Genomic DNA, 19883 nt, shown 5'->3' on the forward strand with positions numbered 1-19883 from the left:
TGGACTATCTCCAACCTACCTCTCTGATCTCTTACAACCACAGATCCCATCAAAGTCACTCAGGTCTGCTGACTAGTCGCTTTTAGTTGTGCCAGGACCTAGGGTGATCGTGCCTTTGCTGTTATAGCCCCCAAACTCTGGAACGAGTTGCCTCTACATATTAGACTGGCTCCTACACTGCCTGTTTTTAAATCCTATCTTAACACTCATTTTTATTCCTTGGCTTTTAACTCGGTGTGTTAAAACCAAGAAAAGTCTCATTTTTCTGTTAAACTGGTCTTTGTGGCTTAATTGTGTTTTCATGGCCTTTGTTATCATGATTGTACAGCACTTTGGTCAACTGTTGTTATTTTTAAACGTGCTTTATAAATAAATTTGATTTGATTTATCACACCCCACATTACAAAAGTATTGGACAGATTAAACAACAAACTGATGATTTATCTCTCCTAGGAACATTCTGATAATGACGTGATATGAAAGGTCATTAAAATCAAAAGGGTTCATTTATCTGAGGAGCATTAATACGTTCAGCAAATTTCATGGCAAACTGCCGACTAGACTTCACTAGATTCTGAAATAACATTTGAAATGTTGTCCTTATTGTGGCACAAGAGGAAAGGTCAGAGGTCACCAGAAACATTATGATTGACATGAGACAGACAGACAGGTTGACTGATATCAGTGACCTTAAAGATCCCCTCCAGACATGTTTTAGGAAATAACAATAATTAGCTTTGAAAAATGAATTTGTGGGTTTTTCCACACAAAAAGCTCATTTACCTTGATAGAAATTCTTAAAATCACATCTCCTCCATCTCCCTCACTGTAAAATCCAGAATCTATGAATATGCAAATATTTTTCTTTTCAAAAGTTTTCCTACTTGACAAAAGATGCCTCCTACTTCACTGTGAGGTCCATTCTCAGTGTATGTGCACTGGAGGTTTCAATTCTCCGTGTCACACTTGTGTAAGTTGCATACTGGACTACGACTGGATCTCCTTGGCTTTCTGGAACTTTAAAGCGAGTTTCAGCTCATTGTTTGGTGTTCTCATAGAGTTGTTTTGGGCCGCAGCAGGCAGCTGTTTTCAGAGAAAAAGCTCCAAAAAGCCACTGTACAGTATCTGCTCGGCACCAAATGGCAAACAGACACAGTTACCTGTAGGCTAGCTGGTGAACATAATGCAGCATTTAGCAACTAAAGAGTCAGATATTTCTTTCAGGAGCTGGTAGAGAGCAAAAACTGAGCTAAAAGAGAGTGAATATTGTACTTATATTTACCAGGTGGACAGAAACACGACTCCAAATGAATGATAATGTTGCTCCATAACAGCTGGATGTGGAAATAAGCAACTGTTTGCTAACAAGTTCAACACGTCAACTTAAAAGCTGAAATATGTCAGTGTTGTGTTCACTACTTGTTTTTGCTGAACACTAGTGGACAAAACAAGTGGTATGAGTCCTTTACAAAATATATTTCACCATATGTGTTGTTTATTAAACTGATTTTGTGTGTCTTTAGAACCCCTTCCTTCCCCACAAAACCTAATGGAGGTGGAGGTTCCTGTTGTTGGGAACAGACAGTGTAACTGTGACTATGGAGTGGGCACAATCACCAACAACATGATCTGCGCTGGATTACGTGCTGGAGGGAAGGACTCCTGTCAGGTGATCATTTTACCACCTGTTCTTCCTTTAGATTTCCCCTACTACAAAGATTCTTTCTCCTGACCTACTCCTGAATATTTCTCTCCTCAAAGGGGGACTCAGGTGGTCCGATGGTGTCAAAGACAGGAAGTGTCTGGGTCCAGGCTGGAGTTGTGAGCTTTGGTGCAGGTTGTGCGCAGCCGAATGTCCCAGGAGTCTACGCCAGAGTGTCCGAGTATCAGTCCTGGATCAACAGCCAAGTCACCAGCGACCAGCCAGGCTTCGTCACCTTCACGTCCACTGGGACTGACAGTGACCTCAGTGTCAGCTGTTCCGGCCTGCCGCCACCTCCAGCCAACCTCCCTCCAGCCAAACTCTCTCCAACAACCACAGTCAAGCGTGAGTAACTGTCACGTCCAGGCTTTGTGAATGGATCTGACAGATTTTTAACCACAAATTTGAAAAGCTTTGAGATCACACATTTTTCCACACTGTGTGACACTTTCAGATCTATTCTGTATCAGCTTGTTCCACCTCTTCATTGAAGATAAATGATCTTTACACTGAGGAAAATGTTCAAACCAAAGGCTCCATGCTTCTTATGGCTGCACTATTCTAACAGAACAGAAATATTCCAGATGTTTGTGCATCGTTTTGGACAAATTTTTCCAAAAGTCAGCCTGACATGTTTGGTATCTTTGGAAATGTTTGGATCCCTGCTAGAATTTAAAATAAAGTTCTGTGTGTTTGAAGGATGTTTAATGATTAAAATGATAGATTTATCTTCACTGGTCTTTTTTAAAAATCTTCCATTGTCTGTGTTTTGCTTTTCTCTCCAGCTGTGGTCTGCGGTAGCGCCCCAATCAATTCACGTATTTTGGGAGGAAGCTCGGTGGCGACTGCTGGTGTGTGGCCGTGGATGGCGAGCCTTCAGAAGAATGGAAGTCATGTGTGTGGTGGGACTCTAGTGGCTGTGGACTCAGTGCTGAGCCACGCCAACTGCTTCTCAAGGTGAGCCTGATATATCAAGTCAGAAAGTATTGACAGACGGACTAACACACTGTTGGTTTTCAAGTTCTTCTCAGTCCTAATTGAGTTGATTTTTCCTCCCACAGTTCACCCACAGCATCTGAATGGACTGTGGTCTTGGGCCGTTTGAAACAGAATGGATCCAACCCCTTTGAGGTGACACTGAATGTGACAAATATCACCCTAAGCAACCTGACCGAGTCTAATGTAGCAGTGCTGCATCTGGCAGCCCGGCCCACCCTGTCCGACTACATCCAGCCCATCTGCCTGGACAACGGACAGACCTTCACTGTGGGCTCCACATGCTGGGCTGCTGGCTGGAGCTCTGGACGAGGAGGGGGTGAGTCCTTCACATACAGACTGACACAATAACGTTAGCTCTCTTTATCATGTCAAACACTTAGGACATCTGGGTGTTTCCCCTCATCAGATTTCCCATTTTCTTATGTTTCCCAACTCTAGTGGAACAAGTTCTGCAGCAGTTCCAGACCACAGTGGTAAACTGTGGGAACGCATCAACCAGTGACAACATTTGTACAGGATCTTTTACACTGGAACAGGTGAATAATGACAGACTAATATATACCATTTATTGATATAGTATTTCTCTCTATTTCATCAAGGTATTTGTGAGACTTTAAACATCATAAACGTTAGGTTCCAACAGTGGTAGAAAGTAACTAAGTCCATTTACTCAAATAGTGTACTTAAGTACAGTTTTGAGGTACTTACTCTGACGTCTTACAAAAAGCAGTGTGTAGTTGGGGCCACATTTCACATGTCTATGAGTTGTTAACAGCTCCACCAAATAGTGATTTTTCCCTCTAAACTTCTCACATGCTTTCATTTCAATAAATGTTTAAATGATCCAATATTTCAGCAAAAATCAAAGATTAGAGAAAAAGTCCAAAAACTGAAAACAGATTTGTGTATCAGAACTTTGTTTTTTCTTCTTTCCTCTCCCATTAATCATCTCACGACCCCTCAGATTTATCTGCTGACCCTTTGGAGGGGCCCGACCCCTAGGTTGGGAACCACTGGACTAAACTAGCTAACTGTATATAAAGTAGTGTAAACTAGCTCCACCTCCAGCAGCTACAACAGTAACATGCTGCTCTAACACTGATGCTTCACTATTAATAATCTAATGATGTCATATATAATAATATATCAGTCAGAGGGACCAAACCACTACTTTTACTGCAATACTTTAACTACATCAAGCTCATAATACTTATGTACTGTTACTGTAATACTTCAACTACATCAGGCTCATACTACTTATGTACTTTTACTGCAATACTTTAACTACATCAAGCACATAATACTTATGTACTTTTACTGCAATACTTCAACTACATCAGGCTCATACTACTTATGTACTTTTACCGCAATACTTTAACTACATCAGGCTCATAATACTTATGTACTTAAGCAGGATTTTTCATGCACGACTTTCACTTCTAATGGAGTATTTTTACATTGCTGGTTATTGCTATTGGTACTTTTACTTAAGTGAAGGATCTGAGTACTTCTTCAACCACTGGGTTCAAAGTTGTGGAATTAAATTTCAATTTAGCTGAGCACTCCTCATCCATGTTCAGATATGTTAGAATATAAGACAACATTCATTTGGAATCCTCATTTGAAGGTTTTCCTACAAACTTACCAATAGTGGGACTAAATATGTAATATTTGTCCTGAGGGTGACACTAGAATAAAGGTTGGTTCATACGCTACTCCCTCTAAACAGACACTCAGTAGTTTACTCTTTAGCAACAGTAAATTGAGGTTTCAAACACCTATCATCATCATTTTACGTCATCACAGGTGTAGAGCATGGACCATAGACTGTAAAAACTATGGATGTAGCCATTGTGGTCTCACCCATTGGTTTGTGAACTGCCATTTTGAAGCCTCAAGTTTAGCGATTTAACTGTGGCCATCTTGGATTTGACCGTCGCCATGTTTACTTTTTGGAGCCAGAAGCGACCATATTTGGACGAGAGGGTGGAGCCGACCATAGCGCTAGCTGCTAGCTTAGTTAGCATGGTGCATTTGCAATCTTTAAATGAACAGTTTGACATTTCTGGATTGACAGTACTCCCTTCCTAAGATGGCAAATCATGACCCCCCCCACTCTGCCTCTGATTGGCTAGTACTTGTTGCCTCATTGGTTGGGTTGGTTAGGTTTAGGCATGAGGAGTGAGATTCGTTTGGGTTAGGGTAAGAATATCAGGGTAAGCCAATCAGAGGCAAACTAGGGTGGGTTATGACTGCGCCATCCTAGGAAAAATATTGCTTACATTGTGAAAGAGACAATTTTTTGAGCATCACAACCCCGTCAAATGACTTGTTTCACGATCAGAATTTGATCCATTCGGTCTGATCACATTTCAAAAGTCTGGAAGAGCCGCATGATTGAATTATTTTATCCCCTTTCAAGTTAGCTGGAGGGCTAAACTAGAAGTTAGCCATCTCAGCCGGCAGAAGTCTCTAGTGAGCTTGCTCCATGGGAGCATCGGGCCCTTAGAATGTGTGCAGTTTGTTTCCAGGAAGTGTTTTTTTTGGCTTCATGCGCCACTGAGCAACTTAGGAATGAACAGGGGCCTGCCTTTGATGCTGTATTCGGTTCTCTTTATACATCTATGGAAGCTACACACAGCATACGGTTAGCCTAGCTTAGCTCAAAGACTAGAAACAGGGGGATGAGCTAGCCTGGCTCTGTCCAAAGGTAAACAACAGCATGAATTAACTTCAAAATTATATCATAATACTGATTTAATGTTTGCTGATTTCACCAAAAGGCAGATTTGCAACAAGAAAAATAAGAGGCAGATAGTTTTTTTAATAGTTTCAAAGAATGCTGTGACTGAATGTCCACACCAGTTATTTTAGAAGCTACATGTTGGACGTGAACTAATTCGTCTTTTCTGGTTGTTCAGGATGATTCTGGGGGTCCGATGATGTGTCAGATAGACGGCTCTTGGTTCCAGGCAGCTGTGTTGTCAGGCAACAACACCACCACCAATCAAACACGAGCAGATCCGGTGATGGTCTTCACCAAACTGAGCCGCTATCAGAGCTTCCTGGCTCAGACTGTGGGAGCATTCTTATCTCCAGCCTCCACCAACAGCACCGCACCTAACAGCACTGTGTCCACTACCCAGACCACTACCACGACCATCACCACGACCACCAGCGGGGGCTCACCTGCTCACCCCTTCTTCTTCTTCTTCCATCTCCTCGTCTTCTCTGTGTTCCTCCACCTCACCTTATAGGAACCTACCTTTACTTCTAAATAGGTTTACATGATGTGACGGGCACAAATGAATGTAAACAACCATGAGAGATAATATAGGCTTAACGCTACATTAACTAATCTATGACTCGATTCTGTCTTTATTGGCGACCACTAGGAATAGAGAAGTGAAGTGTGCTGGGTTACATCAGAGTGGTCTTTTAATTAAAGTCTCCTCCACTCAAAAATCTGGTTCCTACAGTTGAATGTTTTAGCTTCACTGTGCAGAATGATGCATGTGCAGAGTTTGACACTAGAAGGCTGTTTTTCTCATTCAGCTACTGAAAGTGGGAAGTTTCTCTGAGCTCATTGTAAATGTAATTTTAAGGGGCGGGACTACAAGCATGAATTGTGACATCACAAATAATTTGGAAGCCAATCATGGTCCAATATTCAACTTACACAAGTGTGATGTGGAACAAACACTGAGAATGGATCTTACAGTGAAGTAGGAGACATCTTGTGTCCAGCAGGAAAACTTTTGAAATGAAAAATATTTGCATATTCATAGATCTTGGAATTTTTAATGAGGAAGAAGGAAGAGATGCCATTTTAAGGTTTTCAACAAGATAATTGAACTTTTTTTGTGGAAAAACCATATCCGACACAAATTATTATTCAAAGTAGGGTATTTAATATACATATTAAACCAAGAGGAATAATTACAGGGACCAATAACTCTTTCAGTGTACATTTTGGCCTGTGAATATATTAAGATAGAATTTAAAAATGTGAACCTATCCTTTAATTTAGTCACTTTTCCAGTATGAACACACTACACACTCAAAATCTGATTACAATTAGTGTGTAATATGTAATTGGGACACAGCTCATGTTTTGTGGCGAGGCAAACTTTTCAGGATTTTTTAGATTTTTTAGTTAAAATGACACCTCCAGCTCACTTCTCTACTCTATTCCAACAATAAAACATGATTTGTGCTGTTCGTGTTGGACACAGTTTTATAATTTGGTCATTGTTGACCTTTTTTCTTTTTTGGCCAAATAAGAGATTCTGGACGCTAACTGCTTTCGGTCTATGAATGAAAGGTATAATGTGGGTGTAAAATGAAGAATTATTTAAGCTCCACTGAACAAATGATTGTATATGTAGCCTTGCAGCTTTTTGAAGCTATGTGGTTTTTTATTGTTATTTTTTAATCATCACAACAATGAAATATGTGTAATTTTATATGATTTTCACTTTCTGTAGTGTTTAGACATGAATGATTGTTAAACAGGTTTTCCTGCAGTCTTTAACAAATGGACTGAAAAATCTTTAAGAAGCATATTTTAGATGTCTGATGAACACAGTGACAATGATTTGCCTGTCCATCACCTACGTCATAATATCACAGAGCTACTGTACAATAACAGAGGTTACTACCTGAAAAGACAAAGCACTTAAACAGTATTTGCTTTATAAATACTTAAAAGCTGCACTTTAAATTGATGATTATTTTGCCTTGAAAGATAAATGTCAATTTCAAGTCTTACCAAGCACTGTCACACAAAACTGTCCAGTAAATGTGAAAATTGTAAACAATTTTCCCGTTTGTCATGTTGTCATAATGACCTGCTTTAAACTGAAGTAAAAATCTTTTACTTGATTCAGTGACATATTTTTGTGCTGTGAGCCCACATGCTGTTGCTCTGTTTTATTTATAAAAAGACGTTAATATAGCAGTTAATTCGTTTTTCTTACACAAATAAAGAAATGCACAGAAAAAGTGATTGTATGTGTGTTTAATCTAATACACAGCCTACATTTATAACTGCGCACTTATCAGGTTTGAATGTAGCAGCTAAACATACAACAATTAATGAATTAGTGTGTTTTGATCAAGACATGACCAATTTAACAACAAGACTAGGAGTTTATTCATCCATGCTAGCATCTGTGCCAAATTTCATGGTAATCCATCTTTTTTATTATAGCGTACCACAAGATGTTTATTTCATTATGTAGTCTTTTCATTGTTGTCTACAGTGGTTAGTAATTATTTTTTGGAATTGTCCACATGGTCCACGTTAATAGTTTGCTTGTATAATCTGTATTTAGCTCTGTGGAATATATGCATGTATTGACACATCAGAGTCCTGAGGTCCTACCATCAGACCACCAACTCAAACAAAAGTTTATCTGAAGCTAATATGAAGCTTCAGCGTCCAAATGAGTCAAATCAAGTAGATATCTTTCAATGTTACAGTCTTTTTAGTGCCAAAGTCCCTCTTTTTGTTACTATACTTCCACCTGCAGCTCAACAGGGAAACACTGTCCGAGGAAACACAAAGAGGGAATTTGATGCTAAAAAGACTGTAAATGTGTCAGATATCCACTTGATATGACTAACTCAGACTGATGAAGCTGAATAGAAGCTTCACATCAACTTTTAAATGACTGTGTGGACACACTGTGGATTTTGGCCTCCATCACTTCCATTGAAAGCACATTTGAAGGATCTTTTAATATCCAGTATGAACAGGAGGAATGATTACAGCGAGGAAAAACCTCTTTCACTGTTCATATGGACACCTGACTGTTGGTTTAAAACACACTTGGAAAATTGCGAACCCATCCTTTAAACAACTTATAATGACACGACCGACTGGGAGGACATTGCTCAAGTTTCCGAAATGAGAAATATACTCAATGTAAAATTCTTTCAGCAGGTTGAGCTTCATAATTATGCTAAATATTTATTTTAGGGTTGTGGAAACTTCAAGGTGATCAAAATCTACCGACAGAGCAGATATGAGAAGAAAGAGAACAAGTTCAAACCAAATTTAAAACATTTCAGAATTTTATAAAACCTTCAAAACGTATAAAATAAAACCACAACACTACTTTTTGTCATTTTTACATGTAGAATAGAATTTCTAATGTTAACTCAATGAACTGAATCAAAACATACAATACAGAAGGCACTTCCAGCAACTTTTAAGTAGATCAACAAAACCAGGTCTGGATCTCAGTGTGATCCCACTGCGGTGCAGAGCCTGTAGGTAAATGCAATCTGCAGTCCATTCGACTGTTTCATCACCATCAACAGACTCACACAAAAGTCTTCTCATATTTATAATTACATATGAAACAACACTCACAGAGCTGCAACAGTTTTTGGGTTGAGATCCTGTTTCTCACTTCAGTTCTGGTGGGAAAACTGAATACTTTCAATGGCAATGTTAACAGGCTTTAGCATGTTCAACATCTTAGCTTAGCATGTTAGCATGCTAACATTTGCTAAACAGCACTAAAATCAAAGACGAGTTCAGGCTGATGGGAATGTTGGACAAAGTGTTGGACAAATTCAAATTTGGACCTGAAGGTGGCGCTACAAGAAAAGTTAAAGGAATTTTCTTCTTCTTTTCTTTATTTTTCTCAACAAATCTCATGTTTGGATCCAAACCAACAATGAACTGATCTACTAACCAGTATTGTGTGTGTATCAAAGCCTGATATATCTTATTCCTCTGTCAGTAGAGGGAGACAGACGCCGCTTTACTAGCTTAGTGTGCTACATGTCACGACCTCTTGACTCTTGAATTTCTCAGATAACTTCAGTACAAAGTCAAGAGGTTGTGAAAGTGAAGCTGTAAACAGAACCAGACATGCGTGTCTGCTGTACTAGGATCCTCACTGCTGAGAGTTACTATCTTATCACTGTTATTAGTCTTTGGAGCCGTTTCTAAACAAACTAACGTGACCAAACTCTTCATGATGAAGGAACATGTGACCCAGTGCAGCGGTGTGGCTCACTGACGTGTTTTTAATAGTTTCTGGACAACAACGGAGGAATAAGATATATCAGTAACAATACTTGTTAGTAGATCAGTTCATTGTTGGTTTGGATCCAAACATGAGATTTGTTGACAAGAAGAAAAATATAGAATCACCAGCTTTAATGGATCACTGAAGTTATTACAATTCATCCTGAGGGGAATGTGAACATCTGAACCGACACCAACACTGCTAGTGTAGCTAAAAGTAATGAAGGATACCATCTGCTGGTAAAAACAGAACAATTGTTGGTTTGTTTTTTAACAGATCCAGATGAGTCCAGACAGAAACCTTTGTCACGCTCCACTTTCTTCTGTCATCTCTCTCCTGTAAACGTCATTAAAAGTTGTGGTTGGTCAGCACACACACTGGCATTAATGCACCTCCATCCTCCTCTTCTTCTTCTTCTTCTACTTGATCCTGATCTCGAAGCAGAGACAGTTGCAGGAGTCGCACTCAGGAGGCTGACAGGTGCAGGCACAGTCCCATTTGACACACTGTGGGGGAAAAAGAAAGGAGACGATTCACTGAGGAGAAAAACATCTGCTCGCTGAGCAAATGCAAAGCATCTTAGTTTTGACTCGTAATCCACTGAATTGAATCCGATTTTCTTGTGAAAACCAGTGTACTCACAAGTCCACAGGAGGCAGGGAAAATGTTGAATGAAAATTTATGTGAAGTTACTTTTAGCCTGGTCCGTTACCGGCTTGATTCCAAACTGTAACGCACACGTTATTACCTGCTATCTCATGTACACACATTACACATCAATCAATCAATCAATTTTTATTTATATAGCGCCATATCACAACAGAAGTCATCTCAAGGCACTTTTCACATAGAGCAGGTCAAGACCGTACTCTTTAATATACAGAGACCCAAACCATCTGTGAATCTACATCTTAGCACCACGTTTTTTGGTGCATTTAATGTACATGTCACTAAAACGTCTCTAAAACCCACATTATCCCTGTTCTTGCGTCCCTCCATTGGCTTCCGGTAAGATTCAGAATAAACTACAAGATCCTGCTGATTACATATAAAGCACTACATGACCTCGCCCCTAGCTACATTTCTGAGCTCCTTGTTCCTCATTCCACTTCACGACCTCTTCGATCCTCAAATCTCGGCCTTCTATCTATCCTTGGCACAAACTGCAAATCAAGAGGTGACCGCACATTAACATTTTTAGCCCCAACTCTGTGGAAACATCTTCCACAATCCATTAGATCAGCTGAATCCTTGGACTGTTTTAAAGTTATAATCTGTAATTATTCCACATTAAAATGTCTAATAACAACTAGACCTATGTTATATATGTTGTTGAGTTGTGTACTTACATTATCCCAAATGTTTCCAACAATGTTCAAACTCAGAGAAATCTGTAATTTAATCAAAGTAACGGACCGTTTCATTTGGTCGCCTGTCAATGGCGTCATACCTCCTCTACCAAAGAGTAAACACACACCAGATGCATACGGCGGCGCTGTGTTTGTCCGCTACAATGGCGTCTACCAAAGAGTAACTTACACACATACAAGATAATACATCGGCGTTGTGGTTGTTCCACACAAACTGTTATAAATTGACTTTTATTCAGTTTTAAGCCACATTTTCATGATAAATTTAGGTGGTTTTTAACTATATCTTTTAACTGGAAGAAGGATTTTAGTCATTGGACGTCTGGATCTTAAGTTATCAGAGAAATAAACTGGACAAACGTTAGCAGCAGCTCAGCTAACAGCCCCTCCAGGAAGTCCGGTGGTCGCCGTGCATCGTCGGAGAAATATTGATTTTTTAGGTGAAACAGCTTTATTCAGTGTTTTTACCTGTAATCTCCGGGTCCGTTTGTTCTGGAGAGGAGGAGACCTCTGCCGGTAAAAACATCCTGAATGATGAACACTGGAGTAATCCTATCCCGGTGAAGCTGGTTATTTAACAACGAAGACAACAACTCCCATGATCCCTTGCTACTTCACACCGTCATCACACCCCGTCTTTTGTTATTGTTTTGATTGAGACCCCTAGCGGCTGAAATTACATATTGTGCGTTTAAAAGACGACGTTTATATCAGCAAGCCTTTCTATAGACCTCCCTTCTTGTTCTCATGTCCTGCTTTATTTCTCTCTGTGTCATGTTTGTCTATTTTATTAATCTGTTTCAATTCTGCATGTGTCTGTGAAGCGCTTTGTAACTGTGTGTTTTAAAAAGTGCTGTACAAATAAAAGCTTACTTACTTACATGTGCATTAAAAACTACCTTAAAGCATCATCGACTGTCACAAACAACAAAAATATATGTTCCTGCATTCCGGCACCCAAGAACAGAATAATAACAAGTATATACTTAATCTTATCAAAGTCCACCTATAATACTCTTCAAAATAAACTGCTGCATGAACTTAAATAATGTTGTAAACATGTATAACGTGCTATATACACTCCTGATTTGACAAACATGACATTGTCTGTCTTGTGTGATTGGATATATTGAAATATAATAAAATAAGACATCAGAGAGGAAGTGGTGTCTTATTTTTACAACACAATTTTAGCTTCTTAACAGATTTTGCTGCCTGATGTGAGAATGGTTTAAATTAACTTAGGAAAGTGTTTTTACAGAGATGGAAACCTTGGCTTGTTTTTTTTAAATGTAAACACATCAGTTTTAATTCCAAGTCTTTGCAAGTCGGTGAGACAAAGACAAATTTCCTTTCTTAGCGGGACAAATGGAAAATGGTCGGTAGGAATGTGGAGTGAACGTGTTTACTTACAGTAGGAGAAGGACAGTTTTTACTCAGATATGAGCGCAGGTTCGGCGGCTTAAAGTCACATATTTCAGCCAATCTGAGGCACTGTTCACATAAAGAAATGTCTGGACAGCAATCGCCACATGTTGAAGAGCAGCGGCCCTTTGAGAGACAGGAAACAAAGACAAATAAAAATCACGATCATCATCATCATCAACGCTGCCACACTTTAATGACTCCACTGCTGCTGAACCCAGCTAATCTATAAATTCATATTTTTGTTATATAAAAAGCCAAGCCAAGGTCATGCATAATGAATATGTCCTTTAGGGATGTTTCCAGCTACTTTATTAACTTATTTTAAGTTGCATCATTCATATTTTTAGATATTTTCTATTAAAACTGAAAGAATATATAATGGTTCTGTGCATCGCTGTCTGCCTCAGCGTCCACCACCAGGGTGTGTCAAAACCACACATGATCACATTTGCCACATAATAATATCTCAGGAATCTACAAAAAGGGTTTTAAACAGAAGCTGAAGATGTTCTTCTCATAGACAAACCTGCAAAATAATTTATATGATCTTTTCTTTTAATGTGTGTTTAGATGAACTGAGATTGTTTTTGTTGTTTTGTGTTGTCAGCCCATTTAAATTTGATGTTTTTCATGATATTTTCTTCTTATTTAGAAAAAGAAAACCAACAAACACAAGGTATCATACACATATTCTGAACAAAAGGGTCAAACAAGATGCCTATTCTGATGTTTTGTAGAAGTCTATGTATAGTCTTGATGTAATTTTATTAATGAATACCGTGGTAATGTTGTAACTATGTTGTTTACTGTATGTAGTGTAAGTGACTTTAGTTTTGTGTTGACACTGGTCATAATGATTTAGCAACTGGAGTAGTGACGTTCTCTCTTTACCCTATATCACATTTTAGTTATTTTACATATTTTACAAACAGCGGTACAGAGAAAGGCGTCTCTGCTCTGGTTCTGTGGTTCTGTGGTTCTGTGGTTTTTCCAGCAACACCAACCTCGAGGCAGGATCGGATCCACAGGACGATCCCCAGAACGATCATGTAAAGACTCACAGCGATTATTATCACGGCAGGCAGAGGGATGGCGAGCTCCCAGGCAGGCAGCACCTGAGGAACAGCACCGCACAGATATTAAACTACATCTTACGTTAACGGTTTCTAGAGAAAAAGTTTCAAGAATTCTTCCTCACCTGCATCGTCTCTGTCTGAGCAAACACCGTCAACATTCAAAAAGGTTCACATCTCTGGGAAGTCTGCAGAAAAAACAATCAAACATATGGAGTAAAATCTGGTTATTATGGAGGCTTTCCAAAAGTCTAGCATCTGTTTATGATCTAATAAGATGCAAAATGCTCTATTGTTGTCTGTCTGATCAAATTATTTCATTTTTGTTGTTCAGAGTCTCATCTGCTTAGGGCTGCGACTGAAACTTGTAAATGGAAAAGCTTGTTATATTATCCATTGTGTCAAATCTTCATCTGAAAAGTAACTAAAGGTGTCAAATAAATGTAGTGGAGTAGAAAGTACAATATTTTCCTCTGAAATGTAGAAAGTAGCATCACATGGAAATACTCAAGTAAAGTACCTCAAACCTATACTTCAGTACAGTACTTGAGTAAATACACTTGGTTACTTTCCACCACTGCGTAAAAGTTATTATTTCAATCTGTTACTTGTTGTGTTAAAGTCAAACTATGGCGATAAAATGCACAAACTGTGGTGAAGAGTCTCTGAGAGTATTACTCTACCGTGAACATGTACACAAAAAGATAATGTAGCAGACAGTTCAAAAACATGAAACAATAATAAGCGTAAAATCCCCCAAACTGAAGATAGTTCCCGTTTAGTTTAATGTAACAGCGGTTTGTTTTAGCGCTGCTAGCATCTTACCGGCCTGTGAGCTCCTGTAGTCTCATAAATGTTCCTCATGTGACAAATACAGACGCTGGTACGTTTGAAATATGATCATATTCTCCTGTTTTTATCGTTAACTGTAGAATAAAAGCGGACTCTGGTTCTGCCGCCTGTAGCTAAAAACAAACTGGGATTAGCTATGGCGGCAGCTGCGTTGCCATGGAGGCAGAAGGGTTCCTAGATGGGACAAAATAGATGCACGGCGGGGCGAACGCGAAAATCAACATGCTGAGGGGATGTTATTAAATGTGTTTGACTGAATAAACAAGTGTGGAAGACGTACTCATTCATTTACTTAAATAAAGAGAGCAATACTACGGTGAAAAAATACTAAATTACAAGTAGAAGTCCTGCATTCAAAAGCTTTAAACGACTAGTTCACTATTTTTAAAGTGTGTGTTAAACCAGCAGTCAGGTGTCCATATGAACAGTTAAAGAGGTTTTTCCTCGCTGTAATCATTCCTCCTGTTCATACTGGATATTAAAAGATCCTTCAAATGTGCTTTCAATGTAAGTGATGGAGGCCAAAATCCACAGTGTGTCCACACAGTCATTTAAAAGTAGATGTGCAGCTTATATGAGTCTTCAGCAGTCTGAGTTAGTCATATCAAGTCTATCGATCAATTCTGAATCGATTCACAAATGTCAACAATCCTGTGATTCCCAGCACTGTAACTTTATTATGTTACTATACTGCTGCATATACTAGGCCTATGCTCTGTTTCAATTTTCAGTTTTTTTTTTCTGTTTACTGTGTTGTACTGTGTTGTGTGAGAGAGGACGCTTCAAAATGGTTCTAGAGAATTGATCAGTTGAAAAGACTTTCAGGACAATCTGGGATGTTGCTAGACGACTGATTAATGAGAGGCAGGACTTTGCACTGGCTGTTTTCAAAGGGAGAGAACTGAGTTTCAGTAGAGAGGGAGGGTCGCACTGCTCGTTTTGTTTTTTTCTTTAAGTAATGCACAACTTGAGAGGAGAGAGGACACCAATCAGAGGTCAAGGAGTTGGAGGATAACCCTACAGGACGTTTTAGCACAAGATACATGAAACATGACACAACAGGAGGTTTTACAGACTGTAGCATCTGTGGTGGGAGTTCGATAAGACTTCCATGACAATCTGAGATGTTGCTAGACGACTGATTAATGGGAGGCAGGACTTTGCATTTGCTACACAGTGGTTCTGGAGAACTGGGCACATGTAGAGGATTTTGAGGCAGCAAATTTTCATCATCATTGGAGCATAATGATGCAACCACTTAGCAACCACTCTAAATATCTTAGCAAGCAACCAAACAGGAGCTTTTACCTCTCCTTTCTTAAAGAAAATTCAGACGTATCTTGTTGACATAGGTAATGGATGTATGTATGTGTCTACAGTTAATGTTATTGTGGTCAGTAATATGTTATACAGTTTATTGAACTATTAATGATATTATATAGTAATATTTTATATTTCATGCAATATATTCTTGAGTGGTTTTTGTTTGTGTGTTACTGCTCTTGCAGATGTGCATGAAGAACATTTCTGACACAGTCCTTCAACCTTTAAATATTTTTCTTGTATACAACAGATATTGTATTGCACCGCATAGAAGCCTTTTTATGCAATAGATCACCAACACTTTCCTCAGTATAGCCTTACTAGGATTAACTTACTGCAAGTAAATAAAAATGTAGAAAAATTCTGTGGACACTGCAGCTGGTGCAACATAAACACATAAATCAAATAGTCTATAAAGCAGCAACGTGGCAGATAAGGATGAGCAATATTAGCTGCAGCTGCAGCTCACAAACATATTTAAGTAAGTGTGTAGCACACACACACATACGACACTACCTGGCATCATGCATCCGTAAGGGAATCTCTGATTTGTTGCTCTTTATAGGGCTCTGTCTCTAAACATCCGTCTAATCGACGGGCTCAAAGCCAAAGTGAATCAAACGAAGCTTCTGCATGATGTCAACTGGACAGACTGGATTATACAACTGCGGAAAAGTTTATCACGACATCAACTATTCTATCTTTCATCGCAATGATCACAATGTAAACAGAAATATTTAGTTCAGGTTGTACAGTCATCCACCAGGAGAGTGTACTTGCATATGTGTGATTGACCGATGCAGCATCTCGGCGTCACATCGAGGCCTGATTCAACTTTTTTGCAGGAGCTCTCTGCACTGTTTCTACTCCCACTGTGCTCCACAAACAGTTTTTAATAATTCTGAGTTGAGGGTGAATAATCTACAGTCACAGGAGTTTATCAAAAACAGCATAAAGGTCGTGCACACTGAAGGTAGAAGTTTCACGTCCACCTGCTCACTTCTAATGTGTTTAGTCTTGTGGTTATGATCAATAATCTGCTCTACAGTCATGCTGTCATAGTTGGTTTACATCTGTTCTCATATTTCTAATGTAAGATATTACTGTACACATAACGTTGTAGGCGGCTTCGTGTGCAGATGTCAGTTTTTGTTTAGTTACAAGAATCATTAAGTGTTGTATTTTTGCTAGAAGGTGTATTTCCTCTGTGTTATATTAGACTGGATTGTATTACACTTGTTCTGGACGCAGTATTATTATCTTTAATGTTTCTGCTCTTATTTAAACTGAAACCGTTAAAAGCCAACAGCGCTCAGGATGTTATCAGGTGGTTGATTTATAATAATAATAATAATAATAAAATCTAAAATAACAATAATACATTTGATCATGTTTCAGATCAGATCTCATCCAGAGTATGTCAGATTGTTTTAGGTTGCAGTAGGTGGTGTTTCTAGATGTTTCTTTACTCACGTCCCTCTTCTGTGTCCCTGAAACTGTTCCTCCAGGGAACAGAGTCACATCCAGAGAGGTCTCATCTCCTGATCTGATCCTTCTTCTCTTCAGGGTTTCAGGTATTCTGATGTGAAACTTGCCTCTTTGCTTCTGTGTTTCTGTCTGTTCATCAGAAAAAAAGCAGGCAAAGTGAACCGGATCAGTTCCAGAGTCTCTTCACAGGCTGGACCTCTTTATCAGGTCACAAAGCCTCTGTGAATATTCTAATGAGCTGCTGATTCTGTTTAGATCACAGGCGGCGTCACGTCAATTGACGCGCATCAGTTTCCTATCCTGACGGAAGGATTGAAGTGTTTCTGTGCATAAACAGACTGTTGAATACTGAGGATTAATATCTGCAGTCAGAAAACACTGCAAGCTTGACAAGGACCTGAGCAAAGACACGTTTTAATACAAGAGAGATGAAGATGGACTCAGCAGCTTTATCGGCATGACAGATCAGAAACCCGTAGCCTACAGAGAATTATTAACATTGACAGATGATTAGCAATATTCAAACACTTATATCAAATACAATATAATAAAACCGCATTAAATAACAATTACATTCAACTTAACTCACACAAGACAGAAAAGTTGTCCGTATGTATGGAAGGAATGAGGTGAATAACATGAAAAGCTTTTCTACAGAGCTTGTTTCTCTTGTGCCAGAAACGACTATTAAAGCGATTTGTATCAGACAAATTAATTTCCAATGTCGGAATAAAATCAGGAGAGTTTTGCTGGAGTTGCTCCCGTCATCTACGATGGTTTGGTGTCATAAAACTCAGTGTCTGTCTTTGTCTCGTCTTAACGTTCCGATAAATCAAACATGTTTAATATTATATTAAGTTTTTAGTCTCTTGCAAATAGTGAAGTTGAATGATGTGGACATTGTCAACAGCCAATAGGAGCGCTCTCTCAGCTCCAAACAGGAAGCAGCAGACCGGGTAGTTACTGTAAAAAAAACTCCTGAAACACCGTCAAACACACACGACAGACGGTGAATTAACAGCGGTATGAGTCGGTGTTTAATCCGGATTGTATCTGATCCACCAAACAGCGCGGATTTTAGTGATAAATCTTTAATTTTTGCAACTGTTCTCCTCTCATTCCCACCGTCTTCTCCCGCTAAAATACTGCAGCTAACTAACGGAGGCTGGTGGCGAGTTGAGTGAACAAAATCCAATATGTAAAGTTTGCACAGAAATACAGTTTATCTTTATGGATTATATTGATACAGGTTTGACAAGAAGACTGTCGACATATGACGCCTTTTATCTTGTGTTTATAGAGTTATGTGTTCTTGCGGAAACATCAGGATTTTTAATGTCATATTTCTTAAAGGGAGTTTGGCGGAGATCGCAGCTTCACTTTAATTCAAACTGATAAATATGAATATTTTTAATATTTCGTCAGCATTACAGAAACACCAGATAACTGCTAAAGTATGATAAGGTTGTGTGACGTTGATTGCTGTTAGTTAATGGTTTGATTAATGGTTTAATAATGTGTGTTTGTATTAATTACTGACGGTGACTTACTGTATTCAGTTTCTATGTTGATTGACTTTTGATGATGTCATCAATGACTCCTGATGACACTTGAAAGCTCATCAATCTCGTTGCCCTTTAGCTTCACTTCTTATAATTCACATCAACATTTATTCATCCAGAAAAAAGCTCATTTTTCTCTGATTAACATGACCTCTTCTTCCTGTCAGCTGCTGTGTGTCTGCAGTGGATTTACTTACATGAAATGAAAATGAGTTAATAACAGGAACAATCAGCATGTAGTGTCTGTTGTTGTTATAACTGAATTAATTAATTAATCACATTTTTGGGAGGCTGTTTTTTTTTTTTTTAGAACAAACTACTGCACACACGCTGAGGCAGCTGTGGTTTCTGTTTCTGCTCAACAGTTTTGTAAATTTAGTTGTAGTTTTACAAACAGTGACCCTGCAGGACCCCCATAATCTGGGTTCAATAGTTTGTGACTAAAAACTGAGTGATTTATGACACGTTGTCTTTCAGACTCTCAGTCAGTCAGTATAGAGCTGCAACTAAATATTATTTTGATCATAGATTAACCTGTTGAGTATTTTCTCAATGAATTGATTAGTTGTTTGGTCAATAAAATGTCAGAAAATGATGAAAGATGTCGATCTGTCGACGTCCTCAAATGTTTTGTTTTGTCCACAACACAAAGATATTCAGTTTACTGTCACAGAGACGAAAGAAACATTTAATAAGTGCTGGAAAGTAACTAAGTACATTCACCCAAGTACTGTACTTAAATACAATTTTGAGGTATTTGTAGTTTACTTGAGTATTTCCATGTGATGTTACTTTATACTTCTACTCCACTACATTTATTTGTTTATATTTCTTTGTTTAAATTGTTATGAACTTTGTGTGAAAGGTGCTATATGAATAACATGTATTATTATTAAAAAATATGGTATATATAATTTATATTAATTAATGAATATTTATATAATGGAATACAGTTATTAATACTATTATTAAAATGTTCTTACATGTATTTGTTAGTGATTTCTGTAATACGACACTTTTAAAGAAGCCAGTCTGCATAA

The 19883-nt window shown here is 38.5% G+C and overlaps 2 protein-coding genes across 5 annotated transcripts in view; one reads left to right on the forward strand and one right to left on the reverse strand.

Moving 5' to 3' along the window:
• Positions 1–6059, forward strand: part of LOC122966422 (transmembrane protease serine 9-like) — a 59879-nt gene extending 53820 nt beyond the window's left edge. Inside the window, exons 6-10 of the mRNA XM_044330631.1 lie at positions 1762–2047; positions 2488–2659; positions 2764–3017; positions 3140–3237; positions 5623–6059. Coding sequence (XP_044186566.1) covers positions 1762–2047; positions 2488–2659; positions 2764–3017; positions 3140–3237; positions 5623–5958 — 1146 coding nt within the window. The 3' untranslated portion in view covers positions 5959–6059. The remainder of the gene's footprint in view (positions 1–1761; positions 2048–2487; positions 2660–2763; positions 3018–3139; positions 3238–5622) is intronic.
• A 3735-nt stretch (positions 6060–9794) lies between these two features.
• si:ch211-198p11.6 lies at positions 9795–18847 on the reverse strand. 4 transcript variants are annotated; one of them, XM_044330636.1, is made up of 6 exons: positions 18832–18847; positions 17267–17410; positions 13744–13806; positions 13550–13660; positions 12531–12668; positions 9795–10253 (listed from the first exon to the last, which is right to left on the reverse strand). In XM_044330636.1, exons 3-6 carry the CDS (start codon positions 13777–13779, stop codon positions 10167–10169), a joined length of 372 nt encoding a protein of 123 aa, XP_044186571.1. In that variant the 5' UTR covers positions 13780–13806; positions 17267–17410; positions 18832–18847; the 3' UTR covers positions 9795–10166. The 4 variants fall into 4 exon arrangements, with proteins under 4 accessions (XP_044186571.1, XP_044186570.1, XP_044186569.1 ...); XM_044330635.1 differs by lacking the exon at positions 18832–18847 and adding an exon at positions 17871–18102; XM_044330634.1 differs by lacking the exon at positions 18832–18847 and having other exon boundaries at positions 17267–17432.
• Positions 18848–19883: the final 1036 nt, after the last annotated feature.

The sequence above is a fragment of the Thunnus albacares genome, chromosome 17, assembly GCF_914725855.1.
Source record: "Thunnus albacares chromosome 17, fThuAlb1.1, whole genome shotgun sequence".
Taxonomy (NCBI): domain Eukaryota; kingdom Metazoa; phylum Chordata; class Actinopteri; order Scombriformes; family Scombridae; genus Thunnus; species Thunnus albacares.

Bases quoted from the DNA above. Each gene is read 5' to 3' on its own strand.
- si:ch211-198p11.6 (XM_044330636.1), bottom strand. From the start codon at position 13,779: ATGTTGACGGTGTTTGCTCAGACAGAGACGATGCAG. The intron at 12,669-13,549 runs GTTGGTGTTGCT...TGTCTCTCAAAG, and splicing joins GGATCCGATCCTGCCTCGAG to GGCCGCTGCTCTTCAACATG. The intron at 10,254-12,530 runs GTAAGTAAACAC...TTTCCCCCACAG, and splicing joins AAAACTGTCCTTCTCCTACT to TGTGTCAAATGGGACTGTGC.